At 41.5% G+C, this 25,212-nt stretch overlaps 2 protein-coding genes across 8 annotated transcripts in view; both read left to right on the top strand.

Annotated features, from left to right (window-relative positions):
- LOC129186128 (calmodulin-binding transcription activator 1-like) overlaps positions 1-5,679 on the top strand; it is a 69,327-nt gene extending 63,648 nt beyond the window's left edge. For 2 of the 5 annotated variants that reach the window (XM_054784047.1, XM_054784050.1), the window contains 3 exons: positions 110-178; positions 937-1,235; positions 1,831-5,679. In XM_054784047.1, coding sequence (XP_054640022.1) covers positions 110-178; positions 937-1,235; positions 1,831-1,906 — 444 coding nt within the window. In that variant the 3' untranslated portion in view covers positions 1,907-5,679. Of the gene's footprint in view, positions 1-109; positions 179-936; positions 1,236-1,384; positions 1,416-1,830 lie in introns of all 5 variants that reach the window. The other 3 variants (XM_054784051.1, XM_054784048.1, XM_054784049.1) reach the window with 3 other exon arrangements.
- Positions 5,680-6,987: 1,308 nt separating this feature from the next.
- On the top strand, positions 6,988-24,921 carry hipk1b (homeodomain interacting protein kinase 1b). Of its 3 annotated transcripts, XM_054784700.1 has the most exons (18): positions 6,988-7,332; positions 10,085-10,821; positions 10,994-11,185; positions 11,264-11,445; positions 11,520-11,643; positions 11,727-11,846; positions 11,934-12,020; positions 17,729-17,913; positions 18,005-18,155; positions 18,225-18,411; positions 18,568-18,686; positions 19,298-19,432; positions 20,440-20,600; positions 20,904-20,975; positions 21,221-21,391; positions 21,472-21,686; positions 21,775-21,887; positions 23,455-24,921. In XM_054784700.1, exons 2-18 carry the CDS (start codon positions 10,087-10,089, stop codon positions 23,911-23,913), a joined length of 3,408 nt encoding a protein of 1,135 aa, XP_054640675.1. In that variant the 5' UTR covers positions 6,988-7,332; positions 10,085-10,086; the 3' UTR covers positions 23,914-24,921. The 3 variants fall into 3 exon arrangements, with proteins under 3 accessions (XP_054640675.1, XP_054640676.1, XP_054640677.1); XM_054784701.1 differs by lacking the exon at positions 19,298-19,432; XM_054784702.1 differs by lacking the exon at positions 19,298-19,432 and having other exon boundaries at positions 20,443-20,600.
- Positions 24,922-25,212: the final 291 nt, after the last annotated feature.

A 25,212-nucleotide genomic window follows, 5' to 3' on the forward strand; every position in this document is an offset into this window, starting at 1 on the left:
CTTTAAATTTTTGTATTCATTCTTCTAGTCGCATTCTCTTGCATGCATCTATCGTGTTTGCTTACTCGTAAGAGCGACTTTTATACACTCTTTCCATTACTCCCCTTAGGGTCCTATTCAGGAGCAACGCAAAGAGATTGCAGCAGTGATTCAGCGCTGCTATAAGAGATACAAGCAGGTAAGATTCATTGAAAAGCATTACGATCACCCACATTACTGATGGAAGTGTTCAGAATTAGATCAATCATTTCTTCACCCCAAAAGCCCTAACCATATTTTCAGAAACAAACAGCTAAAAGGAAATCCCCAAAATAAATGAAGAATTGCTCCACGATAGTAAGGTTTTTATACATGTTGTTCTAAGGAAATGTACTTTGTGGACAGTATAATAAATGTCTCCAAATTAAGTATGTTTAACTAAATTCAACTAAATATAAAATAATAAATGCCAAAGTGGAATCAATACTGTATGTAAAATATCCACTCCAGTAAGCAAATATGAAGTAAAAACATACAAATGTGTAATAAAAATGTAAAACAACATACTCAACAATTGTTACCATTTCAAAAGAAAACTTTCACAATTTTCAAGTAATGTAACCAGGAAAAGAACCAAAAAAAAGTAACGTTGAGACAAATGTAAATATTTACAATTTTAATGGCTGGCAACAGAGTCTCATGTCCCATCACATGATAATTCGATACTCCAGCAAGCAGTTTCGCTCAGGAACAAGGCGAAGTTTGAAAAGGCATAGTAAAACACGTAACTGTTGTGAGAGGCTGCATTTAGGAGAGTCGACTACCTCTATGACAGATAATGTGAATGCAGTCATTCTGTAGATTACATAAAGCACCTTTGTTGTTTTTGTTGTTTGTGTGCTCACCATCACCACCATCTAATGTTAAATAAAGGCTTTATAATATTGTATTTGTCAGTATGCACTTTATAAGAGGATGACCCTGGCAGCCATCCTGATCCAGAGCCGTTTCCGGAGTTTTCATGAGAAGAGGAAGTTCCAACAGAGTCGCAGAGCAGCAGTCCTCATACAGCAATATTACCGCTCCTACAGACACTCCCTCAGGTATTCTACAAACATGCAAACACACACCCTCGCTCACCATTATGGTCCAAAAAAATCTCACCCTTGTGTTTTTGTCCACAGAGACCTTCTAACTAAAAAGCAGAACCAGGCTGCACGCAAGATCCTGCGGTTCCTGCTCCGATGCCGCCACAGGTGAGCCATAAAGTTCTCCTCACACGACATATGTGTGCACACATCCAGGAACACACACTATGCACATTACCCCCACACACACATTCAAAGCCCACTGCCATACAGGCATTGGTGCTAATAGTTGCTGTTGTTTTACTGTTCCTGCGAAGCCCTTTGATGGACCATAGGCCCCTGAAGCGGGTGAGTTTCCTCCCCCTCTGCTCTCTGGCTCTTTCTCTCTCTATCCTGTTGGCGGATGCCTGTTTGCATGTTTGGGGGAGGAGAGAGTATCCTGACTGGATTATCCTTCTCTCCCTTGCTCTTCTTACGTCTGTCTCGTCGAGGATTGCGGAATGATGCTTCTACTTCTGCATGACTGACGGATAGATAGAAATAGAGGAGCACTCTTGCACATGGTCTTCCTGGGAGCATGACATCATTTGGGAGACTCAAAGAAATGTCTTGCTTGTCTTCTTTTCTTTTGTGCCTTGAGGGAGTGGGTAATATTGGGTGGGCATTCGCCCTGAAAATGAACTCTGGAAACACACATGAAGACATTTACACACGCCAAAGAAAGAACACTCTAATGTGTGCCCAATATGTGTTTTTACACCAGGGTCAGAGAGCAGAAAAAGGCCAGGGGTCCTGAGAGCCCACCGCCAGGCCCCGCCCACAGCCCACTCAGCCTGTGAGCAATCCCCTCTTTCCTCCTTCTTCTTTCTCCTCTCCAAACTATGTTCCTCCCTGCCCCCTCTACTGTCCCTTCCATCCTCGTCGCCCCCTTTTTCGCTCGCTCTCTATCCTGTCTTCTCTCAAGAGGAAGAAAGAAACTTGCCAGACTGACAGAGGACAGGATAGGTGTCCATCATGGCAGCTCAGACAGACAGACTACTAAGGCGAGCCCAGGGATCTGGCTCCGCCCACAGCACTGATCCTCCTCTGCAGTTTCACTGGGAGGCCATCACATTAACCTCATGGCATTCTTTGCACTCTTCATGGGTATGTTTCTTGGCAAGTCCACGAGCCAAACGGGAGCAAGTGAGGAAGCGGCTGGTGATGTCACGGCGACGTTTGGATGCGGTGGAAGGCTTCAACTTGCTTGCCAAAGGCAACTTTGACTTGCCGAACTCATGCAAAACCTGTTGCGTTGTTACCCAAACAATGATCCATGAAAGGATAAGAAAACATAAAACCAAAAAACTCACTTCTATGTTGCATTTGCATGCTTCTTTTTATTTGGCTTATTCCTCCTCTCCATCGTCCTGAAGAGCTTTCGTGGCAGATCATCCTGTTAACTCAGTATAATTATCATATCACCCATCACTCTGACTCACAAGGCTTACAAACCTATCAATCGGTCACATGATCAAAAGGGGAGGAACCACTTGAATGTAAGAGGAGCATTGTTTCCATGAGGGTTGGGGTCTGAATTAACGATGTCTTAATTTGTTACATGGACTTTGTATGGAGTTTGTTCTCAGAGGCGGCACTTTGCCAGCCCCACGTGGTGTGTCTGTGTTCGTTCAATTCAATGCATGTGTTTGAGCCACGAGCTCCTGCATGCTTGCCAAACTGCTTTCGTGTTGTTTCTTTTGTATTTCTATGTGTAGTTGTGTCTCACTGTTCTCATCGACTTATCCTTGCCCTGCGTAATGTGAATTGTGTAAGGACAAATGACATATTTTGGGTGCTTTTTTTAAAAAATTTTTTTTTATTTATTTAAGGGTCTGGTTATTTATTTAATTGGCTCAAGAATGGTTAAGCTTGAGACTGGTCCCCCCCACCCCCCACCCCGTGTGCTAAAATATGACATGTTGCGGTGGTTTAATGTCTCCGTTAGTTTGTTTTTTGCGTGGACCTCTAAATCCTAACTGTGGTTTTGAGGAGAGAGTCACATACAGTAACATTGCCTTGACTTCTTCCTGACTCTGAGAGGTCTCTATGCTAGCTCTGTACAGGACACGGGTCCAATACCTACCCCTATACAGGGCATTGATCCCCATATTAGCCCATACGGGCAATCAAATCCATATTTTGGACTATTGCATATTCCTGTATATAAACTGACGAGGTAAGGGGATACGAGGACCCTGAAACTTTTTCATAAGAGGACTGTATTTAAGATTATAAATTATTTTACTCCCATAATGAGAACTTAACATAGAGACCTGGCTACACAGGATGGCTGTATTGCTTGTAAATAATGTAGATATTACAAACTGAGTAATGTGCATGATATTTAAGACGAAGAAACAGCAAAAAGAACATGTTAGTGGCTATGGACTGTGAGAGGATTTTAATGGCTTCACCTTAAGAGTATCCAGTATAAGTGTTACTGAAAAGAACATTTTGTTCAAGCATGCAAATGAAAAAAAAATTAATGTTAGAATTCAATAAGTGGGAAAACAAAGTTAGCTGAAACAATGATCTTTCAGACAAAACATTTACACGTTGTGCTTTTGTTCCTTGGCTAGCAAAAATCAAACACTTTTTTGCCAGTAGTGCCAATTATTATGAATGCTATTTTGCCTAATACTTTATGTTGGGGGAAAAAAACCAACACCCAAAAGATATCAGCAAGATGCACAGAGGCAACACACACACAGACAATAAACAGTAGACAAGATAGTAATAGCTCAACTGTAGTTTGACTAGAGGATGATGTTGAAGATGCAATTATGAAAATAATGGCGGTAAAGATGCTTACATTGATGGTTTAAATGTGGAGGCATTGAGGGTGCTACATTCTTTATAATGTGGTTGTGCTTCAGCAACATACTACCTTTAGTTAAAACCATTCTCACTAACAGAATGTCTCCTTCACACTCTTTACATATCATTTGAATCCTTTTTTCTCCTCCTCATCACTGCCATTGTATGACATGTGCTTAAGAATTCTGGAAAGCTCTGTTTAGGAAGTGCCTGCTCAATAACAGAAAAAAAGTGCAAGCTAATATCAGGAAATGTCTATTGTATGTTCTCCAAATGGCTGCCAGTTACCCTTTTCTTTCTTCTAAATTGTGTGTTAAAAGTGACAGTGGTGGACTTGGTCCACACCTGCAAGTTAGATGCACTGATTTGTCAGAGGTGTGAATGAATGCACCGACGTGTGGTGATTACACGTTTTGCCCGCTTGTGTGTGCATTTTACAGTATTGGATCCACAAATCCACAGGATTTTCTGTGTCCCCAGTCAATTCAAACGTGTTAGTGTCATCAGTGGGAGGATCATTTGACTTCCTGCACGGGATCACATTGACGTGTTCTTGTAGCATTAACGTGAAGTAAGAACGCAGTAGTTTTCCAGAAAACAAAAGAACTGTGCTGTACGCTCTTGTCCATTCTCTCTCTGTCTCACCCCGTGTCTCTCTCAGACGCACACAATTGTACACAGTCAGACACACAAGAAGGCCACAGTCTTTCTCTCTGTGCTTATGTCTTTGGGAACAGTTCAATCTCTCCCTTAGATTTTACTCAGGGTTAAAGAACAGGGAGATGATATGTGGAGTGTCACTAATTCATTGCTAAAACACAGCTCTGTGTATGCATACTACATGTGTGCATGCATAACGCCATACATTCAGGATACTCTGCTTGTTTGTCCAGTGATAACAATCTCATTCGCATATTGTAGTCTCATTTTATGAGGCAGTGAATGTGATCTATTTGCTAAACTGTAATCTGTGTCATTTTTTTTAGTGATTTCTAAGTAATTTCTAAAGGTCATAAACGCACAAGATTTAATACAAAGAAGTAGAAAAACTGTCCCAGTCACGTGTTACCTGTGTTAAAACACTGGTAAGTTGGAAGATCTCCAAAATGTGCACTTCCATTATTCCCCTCAGACACAGACTCCTCCCACCTCAGCACAACTCCTTTTTAGATTGTCGACACACACACACACACCACAACACCCTTGCGCTTGTCAACTCACAGATTGAATGGCTAACACAGAGAGCGCGTGTAAAAAAAATAAGAGATTACGTCGAAAAAAGTAGTCTGAAAAAAGTTAAAAGAGACAGTTGCTGGTAGCCATGCGCAGAGATGGCCTCTGTTCTCAATGGTGGCCCTGGAAAATGAATGGTATAACCCTTCAGGCCTTGTCCTGAAGGGGGCCAAAACACCACATTGCATGCTAGAATGGTAGACCCTAATAGATATTCCAAGGCTTAGACCTCTCCACTCCTCTGTCGTCTGTCTCATCTCCTGCTCTATTCCAACCTTGCCTGCTGTTGTGTTCTCCATGCCGATCATTCCTCTTCTTTTCTAGCCTGGTTTGACTTCCTATGTTCTGCCTTTTTTTTTTGCATGCACAAGCATCACAAAACTGTTGATGTTTTTAAGAGAATATTTTGTTGCTGAGGCCATGCAAAGTGTTTTGAATATTGCCCTTATATGTGGAAAATGTCCTCTGAATGCTTTACATAATTTCTGCTGTAAAATGAAATCAGAATAAAAAGAAAATTTGCACTTTAATGTGTCTTTGTCTGATATGTATGGCACCAGTGCCTCTTTCTTGTTACTTACTTGGTTCAGCGCAGACATATTCTGTGTGGGGATTTCAACATAAAAATATAAATCATGTCTAAAAGCTGCCGTGTCATGGTTTCTCACAATTATAGCCGTCTTAGTACCAAAAAATACAAGTTGCATTAAGGTTTTTTTGCATTAAATAATAATGATTGTATGCTACAATGTAATATCATATGTGGTGCGGAGGTAAATATACTGTAATTATAAAGCAGACTGAAATTCTTTCCATTGTAGAGCAGTTTATAGCGATTGTTGCCTATATCTTTATATTACATTTTTACAGTTATAATATGGGACATAAAAAACGATGAAAGCTGCTTTTCCTGTTTTTTTTTAATTTCATGCCACACTTTTTCAGTCATTTTATAAATAACACTGCAAGACGCCGTTCTTCTTCTCACTTACACACATGCATTTCTGCATCTTGATGCATTCATTGCATCAACAATCTTCATTGTTTTATAGGAAACAGTAGTAGTAGTAGTAACTGCTCATACTGTATGTCAGAGGACAATGGAGAAGTTTATTAGAAGTGTCCCTAACATGACATTAGAAAAATCCGCCTCAAACTATTGATTAAACACTTGTGCTGAGTAAAACGAAATACCTTACTTAATAAGATACTTCTCTTGCAGCCATTAAATAATCTTCTATTTCATTGGACAAACTCCAACAAATCAAGTGGAAAGCCCAGGATGTCCTCTCCACAGCACAACAGCTTTTATTCTTATTGAGTGTTTTGCATGACATAGAAGGGAAAAATGCATTAGTGGGTCTCAGGATAGGGTAATTTATGTCAATAAGTCACTAAGAACTGACAAAAATCGAATGTATTTTAATAACAAGCAATATAGTTTGTTTAAAGATTCAAATGTGTTAATTCTGCCTTTAAATGTATAATATGTTTGACATTGCATGGTAGGTTTTCAGCACTGGACCACCCTGATGCTGCAGGCCCACAGGAAAATTACTGGGAAGCATATGACGTCAATCCGTTTTACCGTAAATCATTGTGAATGCGATTGCCTTTGCCATTCAAAATCCCCCGCGGTTAGATTCGACAATATATTTGTCAGGGTTAAGTTGTTTCTCAAAATTCATTAACATAATGTACTACGCCACTCTTATTTTTCTTCATAGTTTTACCGTTTACCCGTACTTTTCCATCTTCTTAAATATCACTACCGCCATTACGGTAATGGCCGGAAATGACATAGTAATCGCAGCTGATATAAGGACGTGGTTGTTTTCCGGTGTAAAATGGAATTTGCTGCCTCAGGATAGACGCCTGTAGGGTTGATTACAGCCAACATTTTAATCCACAGATGTGTTCGTTCTAGCACGACGGACCTTGACTTGGGCATACAATGCGATGTTTGGGTGTTACTTGTGGGAAGTCGGAGCTGTAGCGTCCTCTGTTGCTGTCGAGCGCACACTCGACCCGAGAAAACAATGCAGGCCTAGCTAACGTTAGCATCTCTCGCTAGCTGGCGGAAGCTGCTCGGATATCTGCTCCAGTGCATCGCAGTGGGGATTTAAGCCTTGGACGAACCCGTTTGTTCGACTGTACGAGAACATACGCCCAGGTATGTAACATCTATGTTCATCAAATGTGTCCAATTTGTCAGTAAGGTACATTGTTATACTTATTTGAAGGATTCAACCAAACGTCGCATATCACGAAAGTTAATATGTTAAGCTAGTTCGTTAGCAGTAGCGATTTGAGCAACGTAACTCATATGAAACTTGAATTTACTCTCAAACACAATCATGTATTTTTTCTTACTTTACATTTCAGGCCAACAGAGTGGCTGTCAACCACATATCCTCATTTGTTAGTAGTTCTGTCGGAGTTGCAGCATATGCGATCATGGCGGTGCTTTAACTCGGGCCTGACATAACTGCAAGGCACTGCAATCTCAAGATGGAGCAAGTGACGCTGTAAAGATTGCTAAATAAAGAAGGTGTTTTGCTCAAATAACCAGCCCTGATGTCGATGCTACTAATTTGTCACAGCCTGTACACGGAAAATAAATCGTGCTTACGATGTTCATGATACAATCTGCTCAAGACTTTTTCCTGATGTGTAAGCCGTGTAAAACCTTGCACGGATGTTACTGTCATTCAGTACGTTGCCCTGATTTGTATAGACGGCAATATTTTAGACTGTACGTTTAAAATACTGCATTTTTCATATGGTGGTTGCATAAAGTGTACCCCATTCCAATGTTGCCGAGCATAGAACATGTAAGAAGTCACGCCCATAATGCGTCTTTATGTCATAGCTTCCAGCAGAAAGACTGGTACGCTTCTTGTCTTGACTTGTATTAGGAATGACTTGCTGATCATTTCGTTTATTATAACAAGTGCTTAAGGGAGTCTCGTCTCTGTGCGAAGAACAAGCTGTGATTTAACATTTGCTATTCCAGGTGCAAAATTAACTCACTCTTAAAATAGGAATTCACGAGAACCCTGGGGGTACTAGATTATACATAACACACTCACACACGGTATACAGTGAGGGGAAGTATGTATTTGATGTTGCTGATTTTGTACACTATAGTAGGGTCATCGTGACAAAATGTAAACATCCGCCCCTCCAGAAATTATTAAAATTGATAAATTACTTTGTATTGAAGAACACATCTTAAATGTAATTTGTTCTCAGTTTATTTTATATACAAGTATTTTTATTTCCAAACGTTTCAAACAAGACCACTACAGATGAGCACTGATTTGGATAGTAATAAATCAGATACTGATGCTACAGCGCTGTGTTTTCCATCCTTTTTTCAATCCAATATACTTCTCTCTGATTAGGGGGTGCTTCACTTAAAAAAATAAAAAAGAAATTAAAAAAAAGTTCCACAAGGTTATACTTAACTCAGTCCCTTGTACATGCACTAAAAGATTTGGATTCCCGAAATAGTTTGGTTTCTAAGTGGATGGTGGGCCAAATGCTTGTATGTCTCCAATACTCCAAGGGGCGGTTGTGGTCATTGCAGCTTGCTTGGCTATGTATGTAGAGGAAGAGGATGTTCCATGCCAGGAGCTGTCACAAGCAGAAGCATAGGGTCTACTCTAGCGGATCTGACCCTGTTCTTATTTGTTGTAACCTGTTTTTATTTTGGTGAAGCACCTCGGGCACCATTCGGATGTTGTAAGGGGCTATACAAATAAACGTTGATTGATGTCATAACTTTCCACAGCTCTTTCGTGTTGTTGGTAATGTTTTAATGTGTGTTTTAAATGACATCTGCTCTGGTTCTTGTGGTCAGAGGCATTGGGGAAAAAATCGCCATTGTGATGGCTTGCATTGTATGGCTATTTTTTGGTACCAAAATGGGGATGTGTTCAGGCGTCCTGTCATGTATTAAATGTGTTTTTTGTACCACTTATTAAACAGGTAATTTTTATTCAATCAATATACAGTACATTAAAAAGACTGACTTATTTAAACTTGTGTAGCTAAGGGGATAGTTCGGATTTTTTGACATGAAGTTGTATGACATCCCCATCAGCAGTATAGTCCATCAACAGTGACGTACCCAGCACTTGGTCCCGTGAGCCCAGTTCTGGTTGGATTTCGGTGACCAAGTGCAGGGTAAGTCTCTGTTGACGGACTACACTGCTGATGGGGATGTCATACAATTTTGTGTCAAAAAAATCGAAATTAGCCCTTTGATGTTGGGAAGAGCATCCCCATGAGACTCCAGGGAGATTGGCGCATGCGTAGAGAGCTTGCTGCAATGATTGATGGATCAAAGCATACTGTATATACATGCAAGAGGGACCTGTTTTCCATAATCCTGTTTTCGCATAATCTAGGTATGTTAATTTAATCTTTAAAAAGTCAAACACCATCTAATTGTTTCGATGCATTTTAAAAAGGTTGATTCAACCGAATTCATGCAATAATTTCTTCTTTAGAGCATGTAAAGCGGAAAAGGCGACGGCCGACGCAACTTCTGGTTCCGGTTGCCATTTTGTTTAGCTAGCTAATAGAATGCCAACAAAGAAGGATGTTTTTGTGATTAATAAAAATACATTTAGGACACAGTTTGAGGTGTGTATTGATACCACGACAAGACGCGCGCCGTATTGCTAATGAGAATGCCGGTAAAACCAAGGCAAAATTGTGTTGTAAATTTAACCGAAAAACTCGCTAACAGAGGTTCCAATGTAAATAAAAAATCTTTTTTGGGTGGGATTGGGGGAGTACTGTTAAAAAACACAACACATACATATTTTAACTGAGCTCTTTTGCAGCCAGCATAGTTTCACTGTATTAGTGTTTGTTAATATTAGTGTTTTACTTTGTTTTGTCTTGTCTCACAGCTATGACCTCCCAGCTGCAAGTCTTCTCTCCTCCCTCCATATCCTCCAGTGCCTTTTGCCGTGTTAAGAAGCTGAAGGTGGAGAACAATGTTTGGGATGTGTCCACTACTGAAGCGTACAGCTCCATAGCAGGCCAGTCTGCATATACGTTTACCCCGGCCATGGCTGTGCCCCCCTTCGCACCGTCCCTGGTCTTCCCCCCTACAGCGCCTGGGTCTCGTGGTCAAGTCGTGGTTCGTGCAGCTGATAGCACAGGCAGTCTTCCTCGGGGTTCCAGTCGGCGTGTCGCAGAGCATGCAACATCCTCCTCCTATGCTCATGTTGAGACTGCCTCTGAAGCAAGAGGACAACATCGACATGGGCAGAAGCGAAAGATCGAGGAGACTAATGAGGGCAGTGGGAGTGGCTGTGGCAGTGTGCAAATTCTGGAGGAGCTCTCGGCGCCAGCAGCAACGTACTCTACTCGTACGGGCGGTGGCGGTGGTGGCGGGACAGGCCAGTCCATACCTCACTCGGCTCCAACCACAAAAAGTAGTAGCTCCAACGGTGAAGGAGACTATCAGCTTGTGCAGCACGAGATCCTCTGCTCAGTGTCCTGCAGCTACGAAGTGTTGGAGTTCTTAGGAAGGGGCACTTTTGGCCAAGTGGCCAAGTGCTGGAAGAGGGGTACCAATGAGATTGTGGCTATCAAGATTCTCAAGAACCATCCTTCATATGCCCGCCAGGGCCAAATTGAGGTAACATCTAATCAGGCCATTGGTGAATCCCACTTAGATGTTGTATTTCTTTATGGATTAGGATGTCAATAAGTTACTGATGCATATCGGCTTTGCTTGATTAAAAAATGCTCCTTTTTAATATGACAAATTACAATATAAATGTTCACTGTATTTGTGTTTTCTTTCCCAGGTGGGCATCCTGAACAGGCTGAGTGCCGAGAATGCAGATGAGTACAATTTTGTGCGTTCCTATGAGTGCTTCCAGCACAAGGGTCATACCTGCCTGGTGTTTGAGATGCTCGAACAAAATCTGTATGACTTCCTGAAGCACAGCAAGTTCAGCCCACTGCCTCTGCGACACATTAGACCAATCCTACAGCAGGTAAGCCAACTTTTTCAGTCAAAATGTTTTCTAATGTGTTATGCAGCCAGACTAATGTTGATGTCGTATCGTGTTTAGGTGGCGACAGCACTGATGAAGCTGAAGAGCCTGGGACTGATTCATGCTGACCTCAAGCCTGAGAATATCATGTTAGTGGATCCCCTTCGGCAGCCTTACAGGGTGAAGGTCATTGACTTTGGATCTGCAAGCCATGTTTCCAAGGCTGTGTGTTCAACATACTTACAGTCCCGCTACTACAGGTACCACATGTTGACAGACCTTGCAGTTTATATTGTCACAGTGCTCGTCTCTTAACACTTGCTTTGCTGTGCAGGGCTCCTGAGATCATTTTAGGCCTCCCGTTCTGTGAGGCCATTGACATGTGGTCTCTAGGCTGTGTGATTGCAGAGCTGTTTCTGGGTTGGCCCCTGTACCCTGGAGCCTCTGAGTATGACCAGGTCAGTTACACAAGTCAGGCTAGCCGAGAAACAAGAGACTCGCTTTTCTCTTAAACAGACTTCATTTTAATTTTTTTCGTCAGATTCGTTACATCTCTCAGACTCAAGGCCTGCCAGCCGAGTACCTACTGAGTGCAGGCACCAAGACCAGCCGCTTCTTCAACAGAGGCCCTGACTCAAGCTATCCTCTTTGGAGGCTCAAAGTAAATACAACCATCAATCATACAGATGATTTTCTTTTTTTTTTATGTAGACAGTGAGTAATTATATGGTCATTATGTATTTTGCAGACACCATCAGAGCATGAAATGGAGATGGGCATCAAATCCAAGGAGGCTAGGAAATATATCTTCAACTGTTTGGATGACATGATGCAGGTACCAACTGAATTGTAACATAGAAGAAGAAAAAACACATGTGCATAAGTCACCATCAAGCAGTATCCTATGTACAAAAATACATACAACCAACAATAAAGCCAAATTTCTGGGGGAACTCCCACTCTGTGACAGGTTTTTACCACAGCTTGCGGGGATTGAAACACCAATATAAATGAAATCTTCAAGATTAAACACTCTTAATGCACAAAATAATCATCAAACTTACTTATTTGTTCATATAATGCACACAGAGCAATGAATAACTTCATGCTCTGTCTCCTCCGGCTTTCTGCTCCGTTCTCCTTGCGCCATGAGGCGTTCAGGCGCACCCGTAATTGTGGGCTTTAGGCGTTAATTGTTTGTATTTTTTTATTCACTTACCCCCTTTTGCAATAGGGCTACCCCTGGTTTGGTTTGGTTTGGTTTGGTTTGGTTTAGTTTATTTGAACATGAAGGTTACAATGGAATACATCTCGTGAATCATTTTTTGACAGTTCCACATGTCCAAAAGGAGTAGGAAGAAGCAAAGCTTATTTAATCCTACCCCCCATCCATTCTACATCTAGTACAGTACATGTAGTTCACTTCCTGGATTCCATGTCATGTTTTCAGTGATAGTCAGGATAACACATAATAGATAACGGTGAGATAACCGTCCCCCCAAAAAAAGAGAGAACATTCATAATAATGATAATATGATGACAATACTAAATAATAAATAAATAAATAAGAACAAAGCTTTTTTTTTTTTTTTTTTTTTTTTAAACACAACAAAGAAAATTATAAAAAAAAAATAAATAAATAGAAATAAATAAATAACAAATAAAATTTAATTAAATAAATAAAAAATAAAATAAAATAAAATAAAATAGAAAATAAAAAAATAAATAAATAAAATAAAATAACAAACCTGACAGAACAATCAGGACTCTTCTGCCTTGTATTTGGCAAACATCAACTGCTTGTATTGTTTTTTGAATTTGCTCATCTCTGTACATTGTTTGAGTTCTTTACTCAATCCGTTCCATAATTTAATTCCACACACGGAAATGCTATGGGTTTTCAGCGTTGTTCTCGCATATAAATGTTTTAGGTTTAATTTTCCTCTAAGATCATATTTCTCCTCTCTGATTGAGAAATACTTGATTAGATTTTTGGGTAACGAGTTATTATTAACTTTATACATTATTCTAGCGGTTTGAAAGTGTACTAAATCTGCGAATTTTAATATCTGTGATTTTAAAAATAAAGGGTTTGTATGTTCTCTATACTTGGCATTATGAATTATCCTCACAGATCTTTTTTGCAGTACAGTGAGTGAGTGAAGATTGCTTTTGTAGTTATTTCCCCATATCTCCACACAATACGTTAGATATGGAAATACTAAGGAACAGTACAGAGTGTGGAGTGATTTTTGATCAAGAAGATATTTTGCTTTATTCAATATAGAGATATTTCTCGCCACCTTTTGCTGTATATATTTAATATGAGATTTCCAACTCATTTTTTCATCTATTATAACCCCAAGGAATTTATATTCTTCCACTTTTTCAATATCCGTTCCATTAATTTGTATTTGGTCGTACGTGTCCTTTCTACTATTACCAAATAGCATTATTTTAGTTTTACTTAAATTCAGAGATAATCTATTCTTGTCAAACCATGACTTTAATATGACCATTTCATCCTTGACCTTTTTAATGAGTTCTTGTGTGCTTTCACCAGAACAGAAAGCAGTGGTATCATCGGCGAATAAGACCAATTTTAAGTTGTTAGTTACTTTGCAAATGTCGTTAATGTACAAGTTAAACAGTTTTGGTCCCAGTATGGACCCCTGTGGTACTCCACACGTATTGTGTAGACTCCCAGATGTATATTCTCCTAGCTTTACAAATTGTTTCCTCTTTGCTAGGTAGCTTTTAACCCAATTTAAGACTAAACCTCTAATTCCGTACCTTTCTAATTTTGAAATTAAAATAGTGTGATTAATTGTATCGAAGGCTTTTGTCAGATCCATGAATACTGCAGCTGCGCATCTTCTGTTGTCTATGGCAGTAGTGATTTCCTCCGTGATTTCCATCAGTGCCATAGAAGTTGAAATGTTGGCTCTGTAACCATATTGACTACTTGCCAATAATTCATTCTTATTAATAAATTTGTCCAACCTATTATTAAATAGCTTCTCCACAATTTTCGAGAATTGTGGTAACAAGGAAACTGGTCGATAATTTGTAAATTGGTGTTTGTCTCCTTTTTTGAAAATTGGAACCACCTTGGCTGTTTTCATTTTGCTTGGAAATATTCCAGTCTGAAATGATAAGTTACTAATATATGTTAACGGGTCTGCGATCTCATTGATGACCCTTTTAATTGTTTCCATTTCGATTCCATGACAATCAGTTGATGTTTTTGCCTTAAAATGGTTAACAATGTCAGTGATCTCCTTTTTGGTTACAGCAGTGAGAAACATAGAATTAAGATTCCTATCGATAATATCAATCCCTTCATCAATTGTGTCTTGTTTTGGAATTTCCTCTTCCAGTTTTTGTCCAATATTTACAAAATATTCATTTAACATTTCAGCTACCGCATTCATGTCATTCCTGTAAGTGTTTCCAACCATGAAATAGGGAGGATAGTCTGCTTTCTTAACGTTGTTCTTTATAATACTATTTAAGATGCCCCAAGTTGCTCTCATGTTATTTTTGTTCTTATTTAGTACGTGACTATAATATTCCCTCTTACACACTCTCAAGATAGTTGTCAACTTGTTTTTGTATGTCTTATACTTTTGTTCTGCTTCTTTAGTCTGTTGAATGATAAATGTCCTGTATAATGTGTTCTTCTTCTTACAGGCGTTTTTTAGTCCTTTTGTCATCCATGGCTGCTGGTTTTTCTTTTGCTTCTTGGGCTTTTCTTGCCAGGGGCAGTTCTTATCGTAGAGCTCCATATAAGTACCAAGGAAGCTGTCATATGCCTTGTCCACATCTGTTGCACTGTAGACACTCTCCCAACTTTGTTCTTCTAGACCTATCTTGAAGGCACGGATGTTGTCCTCTGTACGCAATCTTTGAAAAGTCTTTTTTGCCTCCGCCTGTTTTTTCTTATAATGTTCATTGTAGATTGTAAACACTGGAAGATGATCACTGATGTCACTAATTAGCAGGCCACTGATGGTGTTGTTATCAAAGTCATTGGTGAATATATTATCGATGAGGGTGGCACAGTGGTCTGTTATTCTACTTGGTCTAATGATTTTAGGATATAAACTCAAGCTATACATTGTATCTATAAAGTCATCTGTTTCCTTGCACTTGTATGAGTTCAAGAGGTCAATATTGAAGTCTCCACATATGAAAATAGTTTTCTGACCTATGTCTGTAAACGTTGTCTTAATCCAATCCTCAAACATTCCAATCTTTGACTTTGGAGTTCTGTACACACAACTTATTAACACATTTTTGCTTTTTTCTTTACAGATTTCAATTGTTATACATTCTAAAATGTTATCAATGACAAATGACATATTCTTTACCATTTTGTAGTTCAAATGTTTGTCCACGTATACGGCCACACCTCCTCCATTTGCATTGTTCCTGTTTGCACACGTCATTTCATATCCTTCCAGCTCGAAGTCCATTCCTTTGTTAGCATTAATCCAAGTTTCTGAGATTGCTATAACTTTGAAAGGTTCTTTGAATTGATTCAAATATTGTTTAATATTAGTAAAGTTTGCGTTCAAGCTTCTGCTGTTTATGTGTATGATGGATAACTTGTCGTCGTTGATGAAACTGTTGTTGTATTGCTCCTCCGTATAATAACGGCAGTCGTTTGTAATGTGAGAGAAAAAATTTGAGTCTGGATCAATGTCTTTTTCCATATCCAATTGTTTGTGATCTGTAAAGTGAAAAGTGTCCAATTGTAGATCTTCTTGTAGCATATTAAAGCTGTTTTCCTCCATGTTGGGAGACCTCAATATCTTTCTAGGTCCTTGATGTCTTTGACAGCAAGAACTCTGGCCTCTGGTCCTCCATTTGCTTTGATGAAGATTTTGCAGTTTGCACTCCATGTTCCTTGAATCTTTCCTTGCTTCCTCAGATCACGTGCTTTCTTCGCAATCTCAGCGTTGCGCTTGGTCAGGTGGTCATTCATGTAGACATTTGTTCCTTTCAGCTTCTTTCCCTGTTTCAGCAGGGCAACCTTGTATTTCCTGTTGGTGAATTTGACGATGATGACGGGTGTAGTGCGGTTCCTCCCATACAGTGGGATGCAAGTATCAATAGATTGGATGTCTACATCCACCTCCTTCGATTGCAAAAAATCAACAACTTGTTGCTCTGTTGAGGCGACATCCCTTTCGTCTGGTTCTTCAGTATTCGCCACTGCTCTGGCATAGGACCTTGGTTTAATTCGAAGTCCCGTCACGACCACGTCATTCATTCGTGTGTTCTGATCCATATCATCTATGGTGTTTTTCAGCTTCTCAATGATTTTATCCTTTTCTTCACGTTCTTTTTTGAGAGTGGCTCCCAGTGCATCATAACTTTCCTGTAATTTTTTATTCTCCACTCTCAGACCTTGCATTTCTCTTTGTATGGCGTTGGTAGTCTCTATCAAACTGTAAATTAGTTGATGCAGGGAGTTGGAATTCTCCACAAGTTGCTGCATCTGTTTTCCATAATCCTCCATGGTTTTCGCCATAGTATACTCACTCTTTTCCATTGAACTTCTTTCTTGCTTGTTTGCGCGGTGTTTAACCTTCTGCAAGGCTGTCGCTGTTGCTTTGTCTATATTTCCACTCAGGTGTGTCAACTGGTTAACTGTGTCATCCTTGTAAGGTCTCGGCGGCGGTTGTGGTAATAGGTGAGCACCTCCAGTTGTCTCAGGAATCTGTTCAACATCCGTATATATGACTGAATCTGGAGTACTTCGACCAGAACTACTAGAGCCACCGCTTGTTGCGCTTCTTCTCCCTCGAGCCTTTGACATTGTTACTGTTGCTAGGTAACGCCGTCAGTTAGCCGTTGACTTGTGGTGCAATGCCTTCGGTGAATAATCTTCGTTATAACGGCGAGTTTATCTCTCACCAGTATCTCACCAAAGTCCCACCAGTCCTCGTGGGCCGAAAAAGCTGCACAGGAAAACTCCAAATGTTATCCTGTTATTGAAATCAGGCTTCAAACCGCGGCTAGCATGATAGCTTGCTTGTAACGGCTGTCGGCTCCACCTGATTGTCTCTTTTGGTGAGTTTAGTCCACTCGCGGGTCCAAGTTGAGGCAGAAGTCTCAGCACTCACTTGCAGAGTTGTAATCACAAGTTGTGATCACGAACTGTATTCACCAAGGTCGCAAAAGTTTAAAACTCCGGTAATAGTGGACGGAGCTTTTCCGTGAGCGTCCTTTCCGTACAACAGGAAGTGACCCCCTGGGGGTACGCGTATCCCACTTTGGGAACGTAAGCAGTAACGTATTGTGTCATTTCTGGTTGTCTGACCCATGCACTCACAGCGTAGCTGTCCTGTGTAGCCGTTGTAATAGTCTATTATTCTCTTTTAATGTTGATGTTATATTCAGTGTTTGTTCCTATTTGAATTTGGTTGTGTTGGCCAAGATTGTGTGGTTTTATTACAGTTTGATACTATAAGGTTGCAGGTTGTCAGAGTTGGCTTTTAGAAAATATTGAAAAGACCCTGTTTGATCCTTCAGGTCAATCTCTCAACTCATTTGGAGGGGACAGACATGTTGGCTGAGAAAGCTGATAGACGAGAGTTTATAGACCTCCTGAAGAGGATGCTCCGTCTGGATGCTGACAAGAGGATCACACCCACAAAGACTCTGGGTCACCCTTTCGTCACAATGAGCCACCTCATGGATTACCCCCACAGCTCCCAGTAAGTGTGCCTATTAGTACACGTCAGCTTAGTTTTAGGTGAGTGTTACATGAAGGGTTCTCATTGAAATTAAATGCTGTTTACTCTTCAGCGTGAAGTCGTGCTTCCAGAACATGGAGATCTGCAAGCGCCGGAGCACCTACGACAGTAACAAATCCCTCTACTCCACAAATGCAGTTCCCAGCGCTGCAGCTGGCAACCTGACTGTTACTTTCAGTAGCCAACTCAACCAGCATAACCAGGCAAGCCCAGCACCTTTGTTGCATTTCTTATATGTTAAGTAATCTTGAAATGTATTAATTGGTTAACAGGTGCCTTCTGCGGGGGGAGCGGTGCCTTTGCTAAATTATCAGCCAGCGCTTTACCAGCAGGCAACCATCAACATTCCTGGCTTGACGCAACAAAGTGTTCCTATTCCAACACGTCCTGCTGGACTGTGTGGCCAGACAGAACCCTTCCAACAGACTCTGATTGTCTGCCCACCCTCTACAATTCAAGGTAAAGGATTTCATGTAGTCAAGTAGATACAGCCAGAATTTGTCACATGTTTCTGTCCTTTCTCTGCACCTACAATATATAGAGATACTATACATACATACACTATACTGTCAGATGGTGATGTTCATTGGTATATTTTTTGGAAATTATGTCCAGGCCTACAGTCATCAAGCAAGAGCTCCAGTTTCCCTGTTAGGATGGATAACTCAGTACCTATAGTACCTCAGAACCAGCCCGCTCAGTCATTGCAGATCCAGCCCAGCATGCTCACACAGGTAAGGGTTTGGTGGACCTTTGCATGTCTGATGTGCTAATGCTGGTTGTATAAACTGAATATATCACCGTGTTTATCTGTACCAACTTTGTTCTTGTTTTTTTACAATTGTTTTGCCCTTTTCTGGCATTGCCATGGTGAAATGTCAGCTTGATGTAATAAAATGTTGGCTTTTTTTGCATCCACAGTTGGTAAATTGCTACCACACCACGTCACCCACATCTCCTGTTGGAGGGGAAAAAGGTTACATTGATATACAAACCAGAAAATTTGCATTTTGGCCTCTTTGAATGCATATTACGAATTATTCTGAAGGTGTGTTGTAAAAAATGTAGTTGTTTTGGGGGGTTTTTGTTACACTTTCTATAACTGATTGAACTGACTGTGAACTTCATGCAAGTCCAATCTATCCAGGGCTCGAGGCCAGCTGTGGTGTGCTGAACTCATCTGGTTTTCAGCTAAAATTAGGCAGAATTTGGTGCATATTGCTATGTTTAGGAGTCCAGATGGACCTGAACAGCTGGAGTTATCTGCTCTCTACATCACACAACCACCCTGAAAGACATTGCTTTTCTAACACTGCCTACCCCTATTCCCCCTTCCATCCTCCAGGGTTCCTGTACTCCACTGATGGTGGCCACCCTGCACCCACCATCATCAGGCATAGCCTCCCAGTATTCTCTACCAGTTGGGCTTGGCACTGGGGTGGGCCGCCCCACCCTTTTGGAGCACACAGCCACTGTGCTGGTAAAGAACCGTGAAGAAAGACACACAGTTTTCCGCTACAAATAACGCCATTTCTCTCCTGTCCTACTTGCCTTTATTCATTTGTTTGCAATTTCTCTCTACTTCTGCGCATTACATTGAATCGGCTCATCTTAAATTTATGCATTGCATCTTATCATTTCCATTTTAGGCAAGTACATGAATTCCCAGCACAGTTTAGCTTATTTGTAGGAAAACTGCTGTTGGAATGAACTGCTACGCTAATATTACACTTCTAGCACCGCTGCTGATATACTTCAACATTTTATTAGTGATTTTAGATACACAGTGACTAAATACAAAAGCTCCTTGCCCTCAAAGGACTCCTCCTCTTCCGTACATCAGTCACTCACTTTGACATTCTCTCCCCCACTCTTTCCCCATAGGTGTGCTAAGGGCATGGAGCGCATGTGTTGCTGAGTTGGTCTGCGCTTTGCTTGCAGCTTCTCATGTCTTGTCCTTCTTTTGGTTTCAGCACAGGACGGTGCACCTCCAAAGCGCACTTAAATCCCTACAATCTCACTCTGACACATTCTTTGTTTCAGCCCCACAACATGTGGCATGCTATTATCCCCAAGATGGCTTATCAGCCGACATTATCATCAGTTAACAAAGGCAACTAACTCCTCTGTTTCTTCTTTAACAGGCACCATTTGTTGTTGTTTTTTTTCCAATGTCCTGATCTGTTTCCAGTGCTTCAGTGTTTGTGCTTTGCATGATACCATCTTGTTGAATTGTTGCAGGGCAGTGCTAAAAATAAGGGAATGGCTTGGGAAAGGTTGCTCGCTTCTTTAGCTTTGTGCTTTGCCTGCAACAGAGATTGGCTATTGGATTGCCTTTGGAAGTATTTGGATATGTTTCTTAGCATGGCTCAGTTTGCCTGACATGTTCCAGCCATGGAACCTTCCATTGTGATGCTTCGTAAATATGAGCTGACTGATATTACCTGTACTGAAATGTGATCTCTGTGTGTGGGCTGTTTCTCCTAGCAGGCCTGGCCCACTGGAACTCAACAGATCCTCATCCCATCATCATGGCAGCAGGTCCCGGGCGTGGCCATTCACAGCTCTGCTCACCAGGCAAATGTTGCAGAGTCACCGCGGGAATCCCATCACTCGGATGCTGCTACTCAGCAGGCACCCAACTGGAGGTGTGTCGACCAAGCTATCATCCATTGCATGCTTGAAATGAAATTATGTATTGATTTGTTGATGAAACTCAAATATGTGGCAGTAATTGATTTGCTGGAGGTACTTTATTATGAACCAGATACGCATGTTTTTTTTTAATAGTAAAGGGGCTTTGTGTATCGCTTTTATACTTTGAAGGTGCTGGATGTGCTTTTGCACTTCACTAGACTACTGATAACTCAGCATTAGGAGAAATTGTTTAATGGTCTTTGGATGTTGTGTATAATTCGTATGTAATCCGTTTGATCTTTTGATCCTGATAGGAGCACAGCACAACCCAAGACTCAGCCGGAGAGGAAGAAGGTCAAAGCCAGACGAGGAGAGAACAGAAACAGGTTTGTAGACATTTTGCTTACAAGTGACCAAGAGATGTTTTGTCAGGAGTTTACGGTGCTTTATATCATGATGACTACTGATGGCTCCATAAAGACTGATCTTATCTTAGTCATTATGTTACCAATTTACTCTACACACAGTTTTGTATACAACACTGTTATGGTAGGCATGTCTTGTATGATTACATCCATATTGCCAGATGTCACCATTAGGAAGCTCAGTGTTCGTTTAAATGTCTCCTTAGGGGAATATCTACTGCATCATTGCTCAGCACTAATGGTGTGACACCATCCAGCCTCATCGCCACTTTGTCGCAGCCTATTGTCATCTCCGACACCCCCAGCCCAGCGGTCAGCATCATAACTATCCACAGTGACACTGATACGGAAGATGAGCGCAAGTTTCATCCTGCCAGGTGAGGGTCTGATCAGCACGCATCGCCAGATTGTGTACCAACAAATACCATCCCAACTAAATCATTTTCTCCCGGCGCAGTGTTGGATTGGGCCAGCGCACCAATGTTATCAGCTGTGTGACAGTGCACGACTCAGACTCCTCTACAGCCAGTCCGCTGACTCCTCTTCCCCGCACACTTAACGTAGCCAGCACAGTGTCCTCACGCCAGGCTAAGTCTCTGGCTGTGGTGGCACCCTCAGTCAAAGTTCATGCATCAGAGAGAGGAGCAGCTTCACGTAGCCGCCCAGAGACTGGTGAGAAGTGTGCTTAGTCCTGCACCATCCATCGTTTTCGGGCGATGAAGTGGCACTAGTTAACACGTGTTGCTCTTTTTACCCTCAGTGAACTACATGAAGCCCAAGAGAACATCTAATCAGCAGCCAAGTAGTTCAGGGGAGAATCTGGAGCGTCACGGGCTGATGCTGAGCCAGTCGCGTCCCTTAAACCTCAGCCAGGTAAGGCAGCTTTTAGGTTGTGTCACTGTGCTGTTCTTTAGAGCATGACAATGTGGGTTTTGTTGAACCCCAACTTCTTGATTTGAAATGCACCTAATTTTGAGCCCCATTTCCTCCTTTCAACCCAAGTCAGCACAGGCATGACTATTTTATATGTTTTACAAGTCTTACCGCTACAGAGTTTACAAGACCACTACCACTTCAATAGTTACCAGATAAGCTAACAGCTCGCTTAGCTGTTTGAATTTTCTGGTATTCTGGGTGCCATGCGGCACATTGCTGCTTCTCACAGGTCAATCCCAGTACTCGGGTTTATAATTGTTGGTGGACAGATGATGGTGTGTGCTGTATTTGTCATCTCCTAGTAAGGACAGCCATGACTTAATTACGTGTGGAGTTTCCTACATCTAGAAATCTTGGTTTGTGTGCGTGCGCGCCAGACTTCAGTGCAAATACTATAAAAACTAGGGTGAGGTCTCACGATGGACACGAACGGGCGTCGCTACGCTCCACATCTAGGGTGCGGTCTTCCAAACATTGTGTGACACTACTAGCAGCTTTTGGGGCCGAGCACTAAGTGTTTCCTTTCCATGGTGGTATCGTCATGACACATAAACAATATTATTGTCAAAGGTTTGTTGAGATCAAATGAAACGATAATGTAATGAAATATATCATAAAAATGCATGTAGACCCTTTCAAATTCAATGTACTTTTAACTATTGTGTTTGGAAAGTTAAGATGACATGACACTGGTTGGTAGCCTATAACATCAGTGTGAAAACAGTGCCATCGTGTGGTGGAAAGTATGAACTGCCTTTAACTGTATATGACATGTATAGGTAACTGATTTATTGTAATCTGACTTGTGGACCTGCTTATTAGCACATCAAAGCGGAATCCCACATAATACGGCACAGCCCAAATCTGTGTGCAGATTATCATTGGCCATCTGTCTAGTTTCCATGGTTCCGGTTTGGGCTCATTTGGTCAACACCTCTATGGGAGTTTGTCAGAATACGAGCCCTGGTCTTTCGCCGTTTGTAACCCAAATAGCCTGCTTCCTGTTTTTAGTACATGTGCTACACTGACTTTTTGTTGGTCTTGTTCATCCCGTCCATTCTCCACCAGATTTCAAGTTAATCCATCAAACTGGTGGCAAGCTAACAGAGGCAAATGTAGCAAAAGTGAATATGGCCTGATTCAGAGTAATTTTGGAGCTACATGTTCCGGGCCACCAAAATATTGAACTTTTTGCCAGTCCTGACGCATCTGCAAATTTTGGTGCATTTTTCTGCACGTTTAGTACCCTAAACCGCCGATCATAAAGGGAGAATAATAATACACAACGATTACAATAGGATCCTTGCACAGGTTGGGTCTTTGTGCTCGGGCCCTAATAAACGCAACAATTACAATAGGGCCTTCGCACGACCAATGGGTCTTGGTGCTCAGGACCTAATAAAGTAATGATGCCTGCCGGACATTCACCTGCTCATGACTTTTGGTGACACTGCACGACTAGAAGTTGACAGCACTGACATGAATTTGTCCTTTTGTCGTCAAGGTCCAGCCCATGGTGTCTTCATCTCAGGAGCGCGCAGGCGTATCCCACAGTGACTCATCCTTACGTCGCCAACAGACGTTCGCTCCGGCCGCCTCGGCCTCGCAGTACAACTTCCCCGAGGTGTCCGCGCTGGCCTCGGCCGCAGGACCCAGCCTGTACACCTACCCGGCCTCCACCGCCCTCTCGTCCGCCTCTCAGGTCATGGAGCAGCTGCTGGGCCGTGGCACAACAGCAGGACACTCCCCCTCCGCCTATGCAGCAACATACACCTCCTCCTCCTCCAGGAGAGACTCGGCCAGCCGTAAGGACTCGGTCAGCAGTCTGCTGCACGGCCTGCCTGCAGTCTACCAGCAGCAGTTCACTGCTGCCTCTCCTTACGTGAGTGTGACTCCGCGGTCCGAGGCCTACAGTGCCTACCAGCTGAGCCCCAGACGCCTCACGCAGTACCCCTACCTATAAGACTAGGCACAAAATAATTAACTTCTTCCTCACATAGCACCACAAAGGGATGACTGTCACTTATATGATTGCTGCTTTTCATTACAAGGCTTCAATGTCATCTCTTAAACAATTATTTTCCCGTAAAAATGCCCATATTTTGTCATCCATTTCGTTTTAGGATGTTCATTTAAGGCACTGTGGTCATTGTGTTTTACACCAGTGTATTTGTGTAAGAGAGACTCTGCTCCTGCCACAAACTGTGACGACACTTGAGGCCAACTTCCTGTCGCCTGACTCAATGCTAGTGAAGGATTAGCTGTCACTTATTTGATTCCCCCACACACTAATCCAGTGACTCCCTGTGTTTTAGCTAACCTAATGATACTGTACTTGACCCTCGTCTGTTTACTCACATTTGTCTTTTTGCTATGTTTAATTTATGTTTTGTCTGTGTAAGGTAGGAAGAGGACGACGTTGGTTTTTAGCTGCAAAAGGTGGCACAAATGTGATGGCTCAGTGTTAATTTAAGTGCACATGTGATAGTGTGTTTATGTAGTGACAGTGTTTTAGGCCAGATGCACCATGCAATAGTCTCTCTTTTTAACTGCATCAACTGAGTGCTGAATGTATTTATCAACTCCAAGCAAGATCACCATGCTGACAAATGACGTGAAAAGCTTTTTGGTTTTATTGGGTTTTTTCTTTTTAAAAGGAAGAAAAATAGGAACATTATTTTCTCAGACATAACCTATTAAATGCTACTTTAGCTGTCCCCTGTTATGTAGAACAGCTTCATGGATTATAGGCCAGTTTTTATGTTTTTAAAAAACATTAATTCAGGTGAGGGAATGCTTGCTAGTTATATCATCACTGCTGAAGGTTGGCACAAAGGCTTTTGGTTGACAATGGTTGAGTCAAAAATATGAATTGAAAATGTGCAGGTAAGATTTGGAGGGTTTTTTTCTTCCAAATGACTGCAGTCAAGTCTTACGGTTACTGTGGGTGCTGAAAGCTTTTTAGTCAATCTTTCCCTTGTTGTGTTTGCATCGTTTTGTGTTGTAATGTCTGAGTATTTAACTGTAATTTGACCTTATTCTAGTAGTTGAAAATGCTACTTGTTAGAACTAATTCAGGGACATGTTTCTGCTCAATAATCCACCATCACTGTTTGCAATAAAATAACCACAAACCCCAGTCAGCCTCTTCTTATCTACACTCCCAAAAAGAATGGTACAATGTGTCAGCTGAAACAGCTACTTGTGTCTTGATAAGACATACATTAGTCTTCCCGCTCACGTGAAATGACCCAATGGCTGA

Source organism: Dunckerocampus dactyliophorus, chromosome 8, assembly GCF_027744805.1.
Source record: "Dunckerocampus dactyliophorus isolate RoL2022-P2 chromosome 8, RoL_Ddac_1.1, whole genome shotgun sequence".
Taxonomy (NCBI): Eukaryota; Metazoa; Chordata; class Actinopteri; order Syngnathiformes; family Syngnathidae; genus Dunckerocampus; species Dunckerocampus dactyliophorus.

Bases quoted from the DNA above. Each gene is read 5' to 3' on its own strand.
- hipk1b (XM_054784700.1), top strand. From the start codon at position 10,087: ATGACCTCCCAGCTGCAAGTCTTCTCTCCTCCCTCCATATCCTCCAGT. The intron at 11,446-11,519 runs GTACCACATGTT...TTTGCTGTGCAG, and splicing joins TTACAGTCCCGCTACTACAG to GGCTCCTGAGATCATTTTAG. The intron at 17,914-18,004 runs GTAAGTGTGCCT...TTTACTCTTCAG, and splicing joins GATTACCCCCACAGCTCCCA to CGTGAAGTCGTGCTTCCAGA.